Below are 14554 nucleotides of genomic sequence, written 5' to 3' on the forward strand. Positions count from 1 at the left end.
TATTCACAAATCAGTAAATGTAATACATCTCATAAACAAAAGCAAAGACAAAAACCACATGATCATATCAATAGATGCAGAAAAAGCATTTGATAAGGTACAGCACCCATTCATGATAAAAACACTTGGCAAAGTGGGAATAGAGGGAGCATTCATCAACATAATAAAGGCCATATATGAGAGACCTACAGCCAACATCATACTCAATGGGCAAAAATTAAAATCTTTTCCACTAAGATCAGGAACAAGACAAGGCTGTCCACTTTCACCACTTCTATTCAGTATAGTTCTGGAAGTTTTAGCCACAGCAATCAGACAAGAAAAAGAAATAAAAGGCATCCAAATCGGAAAGGAGGAAACAAAACTGTCACTGTTTGCCAATGACATGATAGTGTATATAGAAAATCCTATAGACTTCACCAAAAAACTGCTTGACCTAATAAATGAATTTGGCAAAACAGCGGGATACAAAGTCAATATCCAGAAATAAAAGGCATTTCTGTACACCAACAATGAAACAGCAGAAACAGAAATCAAGAAAAAAATCCCATTTGAAATAGCAAAAAGAAAAATAATATACCTAGGAATAAACCTAACCAAAGAGGTAAAAGACCTGTATTCAGAAAACTATATAACACTCAGGAAAGAAATCAAGGAAGACACAAAACAAATGGAAACATATACCGTGTTCATGGATTGGAAGAATTAATATCATCAAAATGTCCATACTACCCAAAGCAATTTACACATTCAATGCAATACCTATTAAAGTACCAATGGCTTATTTTACAGACATAGAACAAACACTTCAAAAATTTATATGGAATCATAGATGACCCCGAATAGCTGCTGCAATTTTGAGAAAGAAGAGTAAAGTAGGAGGGATCACAATACCTGACACTAAACTTTACTACAAGGTCACTGTAATCAAAACGGCCTGGTACTGGCATAAAAACAGGCACATGGACCAATGGAACAGAACAGAGAGCCCAGAAATAAACCCAAGTCTATATGGTCAATTAATATTTGACAAAGGAGGCAGCAACGTAAAATGGAGTGAAAATAGCCTCTTCAACAAATGGTGCTGGGAGAACTGGACAGCCACATGCAAAAAAATGAAACTCGAGCACCAACTTACACCTTATACAAAAATAAATTCAAGGTGGATAAAAGACTTAAATATAAACTGACACCATTAAAGTCCTAGGGAAGAACGTAGGTAGGAAAATCTCAGATATTTCAAGCAGAAACTTTTTTACTGACATGTCCCCTAGAGCAAGGGACATACATAAAGGAAAGAATAAAAAAATGAGACCTCATCAAAATAAAAAGCTTCTGCATAGCTAAAGAAAACAGTATCAAAATAAAAAGAGAACCAACTGTATGGGAAAACATATTTGCCAATGATACCTCAGACAAGGGTTTAATCCTCAAAATATATAAAGAACTTACATGACTCCACTCTAAGAAGACAAGCAACCCAATTAAAAAATGGGCAAAGGACTTGAACAGACGCTTCTCCAAGGAGGACATACAGAAGATCCAAAGACACATGAAATGATATTCAATATTGCTAGTTATCAGAGAGATGCAAATTAAAACCACAATGAGATAACACTTCACACCAGTCAGATTGGCCATCATAAACAAAGCAACAAACAACAAGTGTTGGATAGGTTGTGGAGAAAAGGGGACCCTAGTGCACTGTTGGTGGGACTGCAGACTGGTACAACCACTGTGGAAAGCAGTATGGAACTTCCTCAGAAAACTAAAAATGGATCTGCCTTTCAACCCAGTAATTCCACTGCTGGGACTATATCCTAAGAACCCTGAAACACCAATCCAAAAGAACCTTTGCACCCCAATGTTCATAGCAGCACAATTTACAATAGCTAGATGCTGGAAGCAACCAAGATGCCCATGAGTAAATGAATGGATCAAAAAACTATGGTACATTTACACAAGGGAATTCTATGCAGCAGAAAGAAAGAAGGAGCTCCTACCCTTTGCAACAGCTTGGATGGAGCTGGAAAGCATTATGCTAAGCGAAACAAGCCAGGCAGTGAAAGACAAATACCATATGATCTCACCTTTAACAGGAACCTAGACAACAAAACAGACAAGCAAGTAAAATATAGTCAAAGACATTGAAATAGAGAACAGGCTGACAGTGACCAGAGGGGAGAGAAGAGGGAATTTCAGGGGAGAATGGGAAGGGTTTACAGGAACAAATTTAAAGGACACATGGACAAAAACTAGGGGGAGGGTGGTAATGGGAGGGAAGTGGGGAGGGTTGGGTGGGTGGGCTGGAATGGGAGTAAAAGGGAGAAAACTGTACTTGAACAATGATTAAAATTTAAAAAAAAGTAAAAATAAAGTAAAATAAAATAAAATAAAATGACACATCTACTAACAGAAGTACACCTTGTTTTTGGGGGGTTCCATAGAATGTTCGATGTGACAACAATGGAAATAACTACATAAATTCAAGGTGTTATTACTAATAGAGCAAAGCAGGAAACTAGATCCATTATAAGAGTGCATTTCTACTACATTATTCATGAATAATCAAGAAGGCCCATCCTGTTAAACATGACTTTATAATGATCTCTTGTCTCCCTGCTCTTCCCAAAAGGGTCACATTGAGAAAATGCAGAGAACGGCATAGTAAGATGGGCTGAACTGCCTGTCACTCCCCCTGGGGTCCCGGGTAACTATGAACCCGCCCTCATGCCATGACCTTCATGCAGCATCTTACCTTGATTCCTTCCACTGCTTGGCTCCTGACCTCCTGGCACATCTTTTGAGAAGCACATAACACAGGAACACATCTCATTTCCATGTGCTGGTGGCTCTGATTCTGGGAAAAATCATAATTTATGAAGACTGTTTTCATATGCCCTAATGATACTATTTTTGATACCCTTGTGGATTCTGTTTTGTAACTTCTTCCTCTGAAATATAATATTAATCCTCTCTATATCCAAGTCTCCTTTTTTATTCTCTTGTCTTTTTCTCTTTGTCATAACTGTTTCTTTAAGTCAAGTTTACCTAGTCTTTCAGGGTAGTAGGCTACAGGTAAGCTCTTCAGATCCTCCTTCGCCACCCATTTGGGGAGCTTCTAGTTCATCAGCTACTAAACAGGAACAAGAAAGTTAGTGTCCACAGATCCTGAGATACAGAAGAGTTCCTGGTGCTCTTATGTGGCACACTGATATTCTGAGTTAAGATGAACTGCATTCTCAGAAAAAAACATACAACTCCTCCAACAATCACACCTGAGATCCTACAGAGCCACACTTTCCCAATCTTTTGCATTTCATTCCGCTTCCTCTACTTTTATTTTTCTACTGTAGCCCTAAGAATAAAATAAAAAGATTGTATTCTTCCAGGGAAAAAAGACAACTTTTCTTTGAAAATGGTAAAATTAAGTACCAGACCACATTTTCTTAATTGGTGTTCCAGTACAGTTGTCTCCATTTTCACTCCACCATGCCCCCTCCACCTCATCCTTCCCCGCCTCCCACCCTCAAACCTAGCCCCCTTGGCTTTGTCCATGTGTCCTTTATATATGTTCCTTGATAGCCCGCCCCCTATTATTCCCTATTATCCATCTCCAGACCACTCTTAAACTTATCCCAATTGGCCAATGACTACTTATGTCATCAGCCACATTTGAAGTCAGCTAATCAGTTGCAACCATATTCTTCTGAAAATCAGTCAGTCAGCAACAACCACACTCTAGAAAACCTACATCTATGGCTAAGTGTAACTTGTTCATAATCGTTCCTGTTTATGAAAGTCCTCAGTGCCTGAAACACAAAATTCCCAAAACTCTTTACAAAGTCAGCAGTTTCTGGGTTTTTTTTTTTAAATTGTGTCCAGTAAGTACACTGTCTCCTCCCACCATGCACCTTGCTTAGTGAGCAATGAATCCTGCTTTTAGCTTCAGATATTGCATATAGGCTACCCCTTTAAAATGGAGTTCCCACCAAGGTCAAATTGAAAACTCTTGCTGGAGTGTCCTGTGGGACTGTTGGACCAACAGGGATAATTCTCCAGCCTCTTGTGCCCACTTCAGGTTATGTTCCTGACCCACTGCCAAGTGAACTGTTGTAACAACTACATGAGCTGTGGTATGTTTCATGAGCTCTTGTCCTTTTACCTTATTATTTAAATGTTTGTATGCAGTTAGGTACAAAATAGACATTTACTTTGGAGATGCGGCACTTAGCATATATTCTGTGAAGGTTCTTATTCTTTTACTACTTCATTTACTCTTACTCTCTTGTCCATTATAAAACATCTCATCTCACACATGCTTGTTTCTGATTTTCCTGTGATTCTTGAATGTTAGAAGTGATCCAAGGCAAATGGAAGGAGGCATAGATCTGGCGTGTCCCCTATCCAACCTAGTCCCAAAGACTAATTAATGGGTGTGGGTCCACTACACAGTGGCTGATGTATACAAAGATATTTGGTCACACTTATTCTAAATACCATTCCAAAGACTTCATGAAGACACTTAACATCTTTCAATTTGTGAAAAAATTTGTTTAGCACATAATCTGAGGTCAAATATTACTATGTAATTGATCATATGTCCCCTTTTTCGTCTCTGGTGAATAAACTCCATGCCCTATTCACATGCAGGATACCACTCACACTTATAAGTGAATGTTGTGGCCTGTGCTGTTTGTCATGAGCTTGACTTTGCCAAAGCTGCAGTCCCCCACTGGCAGAACTCCACTTCCTCTTCATGCTCTCACTGCGACTCTAACTGTTGCACGTATCTTAATAAATAACAAAGCTTCACAGACGATGACTTTGGGTTTCGATGGGGAACTTGGGACACATCATAAGTAAACAATGCATATCATAATATTTCCATAGGAGAGTAAAATATCTAAAAGTTCCTGTGTCCCACCATAATCTATTGGCTGAAGAATAACACTGTATAAAGAAATGTTACAGAGTATCCAAAATGACCCAAAACCAATTACATAAAGACAAATAACAGGATGTACAGAATGAACTGAGAATTGAAGACAGTGGGTGTCAAACTTTTCTGTACAAGCCTTCCTACATTTGCCTGCATCATACATCTTAGAGCCACCCTCATGGAATGCAAAACCTTAGCAAATAATGTATTGACCCTCACACAGTGCAAAGTGGAAGTGGCACAAAGTGTATCTCCTGCCTAATCTTGTCAGGATCCTGCAGATTCACTTTCACCTTCTTTCTACTCAAGACCAACTGGCCAACAGCTTTGCTGCTGTTTAGGGATAGGCACAGAAAATACAGAGTTGGGCAAAACAGCAGCCGACACGAGGCTTCAAAAGCATGTGTGGGAACACTGGATTCAATTCTGAACACCTTCACTGCACACCGAGCCAAGAAAGTAAATTAATGGTAAGGGTCAGCCTCAGGTTTCCAGGATATTAGAGATGACTTTAAATTACATGCAAGATTTCATTGCACTTTGGAGAGCAATGGTTTAGAATTTATCTACCGACACATAGGCTGAAAGAAAAATGTTATAATGATTAAATCCCTATATTTGATATTTTGAAAATAATCTTAAAATGCATGCAACCACTTTTTCTTCCTTTCCAAACAAAATTGTGCACATTCACCAGCAAGGCAGCCATGTGAATTAGTAAAAATATAAGATATGCTGGTTAGTGAAAATTAATCATTTTTAATTGGACTTAAAAATCTTATAGGCCTACTGATTCAAAATTGTCAATCATGTAGAAAATGATGTCTCTCCCTTGTTGTCTAGAAGAAAGGAGTTCTTTAAAAACTACTAAAATAACAAGATTTCAGGGATCTGATCAGAAGTAATACATATACGTTATTGAAAAATTAGAAAATAAAAATTGTATGAAGTGTCACCATCTGGAAATAACCACAATTAACTTGCTCAAAAACATCCTCTTGGACTTTTTCTTTGCATATGTTATGACTTAAATAATATTTTTCATTATAATAGTTGAACATGTTTACTATTTTGAATGTACACACATACATCTAAAAACCAAAAAATATATAAATATCACTTATATTTCATAGATCAAATGTAATCACTGCATATATTTTTATGGATGAACTGCCATTGATTTTTCTATATATCTATACAGAGAGATAGCTACATATGTATAAATAAGCATTTATAAATATATAAAAACATATTATCACAAATGTGTATATACTCATGTTTATATGTATATTTTTTACCACATGTACACACATATACATATGGCCCGATTTCTTTTTTTTTAAGATTTTTTAAAAGATTTTATTTATTTATTTTTAGAGAGAGGGGAAGGGAAGGAGAAAGAGAAGGACAGAAATATCAATGTGTGGTTGCCTTTCACACACCCCCTACTGAGGACCTAGCCTACAACCCAGGCATGTGCCCTGAATGGGAATCGAACCAGCAATCCTGTGGTTCACAGCCCACACTCAATCCACTGAGCTATACCAGCCAGTGCTATTTACTTATTTTTAGAAAGAGGGGAAGGGTTGGAGAAAGAGAGGGGGAGAAACATCAATGTGTAGTTGCCTCTCATGCACCCCTTAATGAAGACCTGGACCACAACCCAAGCATGTGCCCTGACTGGGAATCAAACTGACAACCCTTTGGTTCATAGGCCAGCACTCAATCCACTAAGCCAGGGCTTAAAGATTTGTTTATTTATTCTTAAAGAAACAAGAAGACATGGAGAGAAAGAAGAAGAGAAAATGATGTGAGGGAAAAACATCGATTGGTTACCTCTTTCACATGCCCTGACCCTGGACCAGGACACAACCCAGGCATGAGCCCTGACCCAGAATCAAAACAACAAACTTTTGCTTTGTTGGATGATGCCCAATCAACTGAGACATATTAGTGAGGTCTACACTCTGCTTTGTTCATGTGCTTTCTTTGGAACATCTTTCTAAATTAATCAGTAAGAATTCTTGACCCAGTGAAGAAGCCATATACTGAGGACGACAGTGTCTCCCTATCAGCCTGGATCATTTAGCTCTGGGTGATTATGTGTGTGAGACATAAACCATTTTGTTGAAGCCACTGTATTTTCAGACTGCTCTGTTATAGTGTCTTAACCTATATTCTACCTGGCGTAGTAGTGGGGAAACTGTCAGGGCCCACCGGTGACTGCAGGCCACAAGGGCACAAGAAGCAGTGCCGTCCTAAACTCCAATGGTGTGACTGCTTCACTTTGCCTGCTTACCTCCTTGATGTATGTTTCTTTGCCATTTCCTTCTATATCTTGTCCAGGCATGTCCTTTCTTTTTTCCTTCAGGAAAAAAGAGAATAAAGTTATTTTTTCAGAGCTACCAATATACATCTCAAAGCCTCATAGGTCAGTGGTGTTCAAGTACTTTTTTTCAGACTTTGATCCACAAGAATGGGGCAAAATTCTTAACTACCAGTGTAGCTGCATGATGTTGATTATAGCGTTATAGTTTATACTTCAAGGACTTGGGAGGCAATAAAAGATGACTCTTATTTGAATTTTAAGTTAGAAAATAAACTGTTTGTACCTTAGACTGAATAATAATTGTGGTTATGTAGCAACATGTTCCCTTTTCAAGTGTTGATTCAAATGTGCAATAAGAAAGCATACTTCTTAATATTATATTCCTGCATAATCTCATGGGTAACAGTCTCAACTTCATTGTGGAGTGTTTTCATGAAATAATCGCTGAGCTTTTGCAGGTATGAAACAGATCCTCTCACTTATATTTAATCTAGTGCCTGAAACTCCTGGAGAACTCAAAGACCGACAGTGGGTTTGTGTGTGGTTGTGTTTTTGCTTTCTTACGAATGGTATGAGAATATGTGAATGTGAGAAAACCATCAGGGCTGGGTGAATAGAAATTGTATCTTGTTATTCTTATTATGAGTATCATAACAGCCAACTATTAGATTTTTACTGCTGAAAGTGAAGCCTCAACCCATGGAGGGAGGCCTGTGATTCTCCTGAGATCCCCATGTCGAGATGGGTCAACTCAACTCCAGGACCTACAAGGCAGGAAGAGCCTGAAAGCCTTGCTCTTCTAGTGGAAACAAGATAGTCAAGAATGCAGGGATGTTACCTCTGGGCACATGGGTTTTCCATTCTCCTGCCCGGCCTGCAGCGAACACCGGCCTTGCAGGGCACTCAATTCAGTGAGATTCCCATGGGGCATAAGCCTGGTCCCCTAATGCTTGACAAGCTGACAGCTGCTGTCCACTGAGCTGCCATGGCTGCTTGGCATCAGAGCCAGTTTTGCAGAACCAAAAGCAAATTTTGTCACTCCTCTGGCTGGCAGAACTCAAGACAACGAGGCTTCTGTGCATGGCCTAGCTGTGTTGTCAGTCAAGTGGAAAAGTATAGGCTGGCGAAGTTAACATACTTATCTCTTGGGCCATGACTGCAGAAATAAACCCATGCTACTGACTGACCAGTCTGACCCCCTCATGGAAATGCCCAAGTACCTGCCTGGTCTCTGCTGACAGAGGCCGACACCATGATTCTGATGCAGGGCTGCAGGCCAGGTTCATGACTCCTGCCAAAGTCGACCCATCCGTCCCATGATCAGGGAGCCACATCACAAGGGGCTGTGCTCTGCCTGCTCCCAACACACTGATCAGACCTCAAACCCCTCTTGAGGCTGTGGGTGGCATATCAACACAGTTCATACTTCAACTTACAGACCAACTGATTCTGGCCACACCATTGTGACCCTAGGAACTCACAGGTATCATGAGCCTGCCTGGCTGGATTATCTGAGCCTGACAATGGTGTGCCCTTTATCAGAAGCTGCTCCCAATGTGCTGATTGTCTGACTCAACCTCCCTCATCTCCTCCTGTCCATATACCTCGGTAAGGCTCTTTGTTCCCAGAAGAAGATCAACTCCTTCCTGCATCGAGATCAGAACAAAACCAGTAAGGGATGCATAGTGTTACATAAACCAAAGTTTAAAATTCGGGATTCTGTTCTGACCATTCCTGGAGACATCTCCAACTAGCATTGGAATGCCTAAGGGGGTCACATTTAATTCTGGTTACATTTAATGAAAATGTCTTTTCCTGCTCATATCTGATCCTTTTGGACAAGAGATCTGAGTGACAGATAAAAATGATTGGGAAAGAAAGATGAAACTGCAGCCACTGGAATGGCACACACGTATTTCGTGGCGGTGAAGGGAGAGCAAAGATCCACGCACCTGAGGACAGAGCACCACACTCCTTAAGACATACAAAGGGGGGAGAGGCGCTAGTAATATCTGTCTTTCAGAAGTGTCCTGAATCCTTCTTCCAGGACCATGTGCACACTCCAACACGCCCACCATGGAGATGCTGAGCCTGCCACTCAGATGTGAGAAAACGGGGTCTGGCCCCTGCATCTGTACACCCGTACAGAGCCCCCCTGAATATCAAGGACTAGGCATGTTGAATGGAACGGGGAGCTATAAGGCTTGCAGCCAGGGCCCACGCTGGGGCCACTGTCTATCTTCCCCTGGCTGGTGTATGTCCCATCAGGGGACCTCAATAACTGTAGATGCATTCCTTCCAAAGTCACTGTGTGTGCCCTTGAGAAGATATTTCTTAAGTAAAAGCCAGGCACTCACTTGCCTCTCCCATGCAAACATGGTGAACTGCAGATCAGGGTTGGTCATTAGAGACCGACAGTATTTATGGTTTATGAAATATGTTAAATTATACAAGAAACAAATCAAATGGATTTGGTCCCATCCCCACTGGTCAGAATCATTGCAGTGGCTGGTGGATTGGTGTCTCCACGTGGAAATTCGCCAGGCTACTGGGTGAAGTGGATTTGTTCACAGGCAATTCTGTGTGGCATTTCCACATGCCTCAGAGTCTCTGGAGTTAACACGGCTGTCCAGATCAGAGGGCAGATTTGCTCCCTAACCAGTGTAAAAGGGAGGGCATCTCCCTCCTTAGAAAGATCCGAAGATAGTAAAGTCTCCCTCCTCTCCTCAGAGATTTGCTTATAAATAATGCCTCCCTCAGGGGTAAGGTTTCAGCAGGTTTACTAACAGGTTTATTAAACCCCTTCTACAACTGGGGGTTTCTAACAGATAGGAACATTTTCTGAAGCTTGTATCCCTCAGGTTGGCACTGTCTCTGTGTGCCGCATCACCCCTGCGTGGGTTTGGGGGGGACAAAGGAAATGCACCTATGCAATATCCCAGAAAATTCATTTCCAGGAATTTATACAAAAGACACGAAGGCATGGAGCTACACAGAAAGACTACCACAAGAATGTTCATTGCAGCTTGTTCGTATTAGCCAAAAACTGGCACACTTGTGGCGTCCACTGGTAGGAGAATATATACACAAAGTTTGGTGTGTTCATACAATGTGCACTAACTGCGATCACAAGCTACATTCAACAACATGGGTAAAACTCAAAAAACGTTGTGCTGAGGGAAGCACTGCACCGAAAGGGAATATGCTCTAAAGCCTGATTTATCTAAAGTTTGAAAACAAGGCCAATTAAGTTATCGTGAAAAAATAAGAATAGTAATTGCATTTGATGAGTGAAAGGTTAAGAATATACCAGAAGGGCATAAGGGCCCTTTCCAGGATGACAGGCATGTTCTGTATCTGGAGAGGGTTTGAATTACACAGGACAATGTATCTATCAGAATGTATCAAATAATATCTTCAACTTTGTTACATTTCACTGTAAATTTCATCTCAAAAGAAAATTTTTAAAGGTAAGTTGGCAATATATTAAATGTTTGTAATATCTTGTGCATGATATACTAATGAAAGTAAGAGAAGTGTAACATTATGAATAGGCATTTTAGATATATAATTCTAAATATGTCAATAAATGCATAGAAAAAAATCTAAAAAATATAGATGTTAAATTTGCAAAGTTCATATATTTTAAAATTAAAAAGACGAAGATGTGAGCATTTAAAAGTATAAATTGCTATTTTAAAAGATGTAATCTAACCATGTAAAGGTGAAATATTCATTTTTTTATTTTATGAAAGGCATGTCATGGCTGCTGTAATAAACTATCATAAACTTTGTGGATTAAAGCAACACAAAGTTATGATTTTACATATTTGAAGGTCAGAAATATGACGCAAGTATCACTAGGCTAAAATCTAGTCATCCACAGGGTTTTGTCCCATTCTGGAGGCGACAGAGGATAATCCGTTGTCTAAAGTCTTAGCCAGCTTCCAATTTCTTGGCTCATTGTTCCCTGCCTGCATCTTCGAAGCCAGCCTCATTGCATCTCTCAGATTATTGGCTGCATATTCCTGTCTGCACAGCAGGAAAGGTTTTCTGATTCTAAGGACCCATCTAATTTGACTGGGACCACCCAGATTATCCAAAATAACCTCCCCACCTCAAGATCCCTAACCACATCCTCAAACTCTTTCTCCATGAAAAGAAACATATTACAGGTCCCAGGGATTAGGCATCGATAGCTCTGTTTCTGCTGGTATCAAATTCTCAGGAATCTTATGGGTCTCCCATGTATGTCATGGGGACTTATTTCATTAAAAAGAGTCTCCTCCACAGGTCTTTTGTATATAACTATATATCTGTGTTTTACTCCTGCTAAGGTGGCTTGAGGGGATCTATGAGTCACACAAGTAATCTCTTCAAAGAACCTTATATGTGACTGAATTCTTTGATCTTTTGTTACTTCTGAGGCACCAGAAAAAAGCTCACTAAGTCACATTCTTGGTCACTTCTACAGAGCACACTTTCCTGAAATAGAATCAACTAATTTTAGCATCTTCTGTAACCTGAATAGACTGAGAATTTTTTCAGATCATCAAGTTCTATTTTTTGTTGTTGTGTTGAGCAGTTCTTCCCTTGATTTTATCTTTCTTTTCCCATTTCACTCTAAGAAGAGAAAAAAACGGAATCTTCCTCACTTGCTCAGAAATCTCTTTAGATATATATACCCAGAAAGTTCTGCTTTCCTCATGTCTTCAGAAAAGAATTTCCACTGTGCTCTCTGCCTTTATTTAATAAAGATCCTCTTTTTCCAGTTTCCAAAAACATGTTTCTTATTTCTTTCTCATCCATCAGCAGTCAGACCTTTAACTATCATATTTCTACTAACATCTGTTTGGTGTGATTTATGTTTTCTCTAAGGCAATACAGGTTTTCTTTCCCATGTGCTTCACCTCCACCTGAGTCCTCCCTAGCGGTCTTTGCACATTTCTACTAACAAACTGCTCCAGGCCATGTAGACATTTTCTACCATTCTACTTAAAATTCTTCTCATTGCCCAATTTCCCTCTGCCCATCGCCCAATTCCTAAGTCACTTCCACCTTTTCAGGAACACGTTATAGCTGCACAATAGCCAAAATCTGTATTGCTCTTCTGTAGCTGCCATAACAAATGACCACAAATTTAGTGGCTTAAAACAATGCAAATTTATTGTCTTACAGATATGTTGGTTAGAAGTCTGACAAGGGCTAAAATAAAGGTTTCTGTGGGCCTTCATTCTTTTCTGGAGGCTGCGGAGGAGACGCTATTTCCATACCTCTTCCAACTTCTCTACATGTGACCTGTTATTCTTTGTTCCTCTTCTTCATCTTCACAGCCAGCAATATTGCATCTCTCTGTAACTATCTTCCAAAGTCAATTCCTCTCTCCACACCTGAAAACAGTTCTTCACTCTAAAGTCCATTGATTATCCTTGGTGGCACCCGGATATCCAGGATAATCTCCCCTTTCAAGGCCCCTAGTTTTATTATATCTATAAAATCCCTCTTGTCATGGAAGAAAATTCATTATATATTCCAGAGATTAGGATATGGACATATTTGAGGGAATATCACATTATTATCACTTATTTTTTTTGTTATCACTTATTATTGTAAATAATAAAATGAAACTCTGGTATTAAAAAGACTCATAATAACATCAAAATCAAGTAAAATCTTATGTACTCTTACTTCTTTTCCTCTTGAGTTTCCCCAGAGTAGAATTGTTTCCAAGATCCACAGTATCTAGAAAATGAGGTTGATGTAAGGGAACAAATTAATAACTAAAAGTTGCCAACCCTAGGGGGAATCATACCACAGAAGACTTGAGTTTTTAAAGATGTCTGGCTTATCATTTTTCTCTTCCTTCTAAAGGAACTAAATATCTTCTGAATTGAGAAGTAGGAGTCCCAGAGGGTTCGTGGGTCTTCCTTTATTTCTCAACAGGACTTTGAAAAACACTTTTAAATACCTACGCACTTCAATTTACTCAGGGATCGAAACAGTTATCCTATTCTGCCTAGGTCTTATGATTTTTTGTGAGAATTAGCATCTTAAGTGCAAAATTGGCAGGAAAACACTACATAAATTAGTGACAGTGGAGGACATCCATCAAAAATATGTGCTGGGTAAAGAGCAGGTGATCTGAAATCTCCCCTACTGACAATTAAGTGGCAGGATCAGTTGCCTTTGAGGTCTTTCTAAGGTTCCGACAAGTGACAATATTATCTGTTAGCAGAAGTACACCCTCCTCTTTTTGGATGCCATAAATTTTCAGGTGGGGCAGGGATAGAAATCACTGTATAAATACAGAGTTTATTACTAATATACTAATGTAGTAAACTAGATACTGTCATTTTAAGAGTGTGTGTGTGTGTATTTTTACTATATCAAACAAGTATAATCAACAGGGCTCATCCTATTAAACATGACTTCATGATGATCTCTTGTCTTCCTATTGTTCCCAAAAGAATCAGGTTGAGAAAAGGCAAAGAACAGGATATCGGGATGTATTGGACCACCTGGCTGTCACACTCTACCTGGGGCCTGTGGAACCTGTGCATCCACCCTCATGCCATAACCTTTGGACAGCCTTACCTTCTGTGTCCTGTGCTTGGCTGCTTTCAGTTCTTGCTTCTGGACATCCTGATTCATCTTCTGAGAAGCACATAATACAGAAACATTAAAATTGTGATTTATAAAGACCTTTCATTTTCCCCAAGGATCCTCTTTTGTGTAAATTTGTTGATCTCCATTTTTCTACTTCTTTCTCCAAAATCTTCCATCGATCCACCCTATATCTGACTCTTCTTTTAAGTCCCCAATTTTTCCTCCCATGTTTTCTTCCCTTTTTAGAACTCTGTTTCTGTTTTTATTATTCTTTAAGTCACAGTTACCTTGTTCATCACAGGGTGGTAGGCTAGAGGTAAGCTCTTCAGATTCTCCTTCCCCTCCCATTTGGGGAGCTTCCAGTTCACCAGCTACTAAAGAGAAACAAGAAAGTTAGTGTCCATGGATCCTAAGACAGTGATTAGGGAAGAGTTCCTGGTGCTCCTATTTGGCACACTGATGTTCTGTGTTCAAATGAACTGCTTCCTAAAATATATATATACATATACCTGGACATGAACTAAAGGGGGGGAATGTGGATGGGAGAGGGTGTGCAGGGTGTAGGGGAGTGAAGGGGGGAAATGGAACAACTGTAATAGCATAATCAATAAACTATATTGAAAATAATGTATATATACCTGCTCCAATAATCACACCTGAGAGCCTACAGAGCCACA

At 39.5% G+C, this 14554-nt stretch overlaps 1 protein-coding gene across 6 annotated transcripts in view; it reads right to left on the minus strand.

The window, feature by feature from the left end:
* LOC123828576 (nuclear body protein SP140-like protein) overlaps positions 1-14554 on the minus strand; it is a 60716-nt gene that overhangs the window by 20884 nt on the left and 25278 nt on the right. For 4 of the 6 annotated variants that reach the window (XM_045853659.1, XM_045853640.1, XM_045853650.1 and 1 more), the window contains 5 exons: positions 14165-14251; positions 13866-13925; positions 12960-13013; positions 7242-7307; positions 2759-2860 (listed from right to left, as the gene is read on the minus strand). In XM_045853659.1, the coding sequence (XP_045709615.1) occupies positions 2759-2860; positions 7242-7307; positions 12960-13013; positions 13866-13925; positions 14165-14251 (369 nt within the window). The remainder of the gene's footprint in view (positions 1-2758; positions 2861-7241; positions 7308-12959; positions 13014-13865; positions 13926-14164; positions 14252-14554) is intronic. The other 2 variants (XM_045853642.1, XM_045853635.1) reach the window with 1 other exon arrangement.

Source organism: Phyllostomus hastatus, unplaced genomic scaffold (assembly GCF_019186645.2).
Source record: "Phyllostomus hastatus isolate PE091 unplaced genomic scaffold, TTU_PhHast_1.1 phas_contig_137, whole genome shotgun sequence".
NCBI lineage: Eukaryota > Metazoa > Chordata > Mammalia > Chiroptera > Phyllostomidae > Phyllostomus > Phyllostomus hastatus.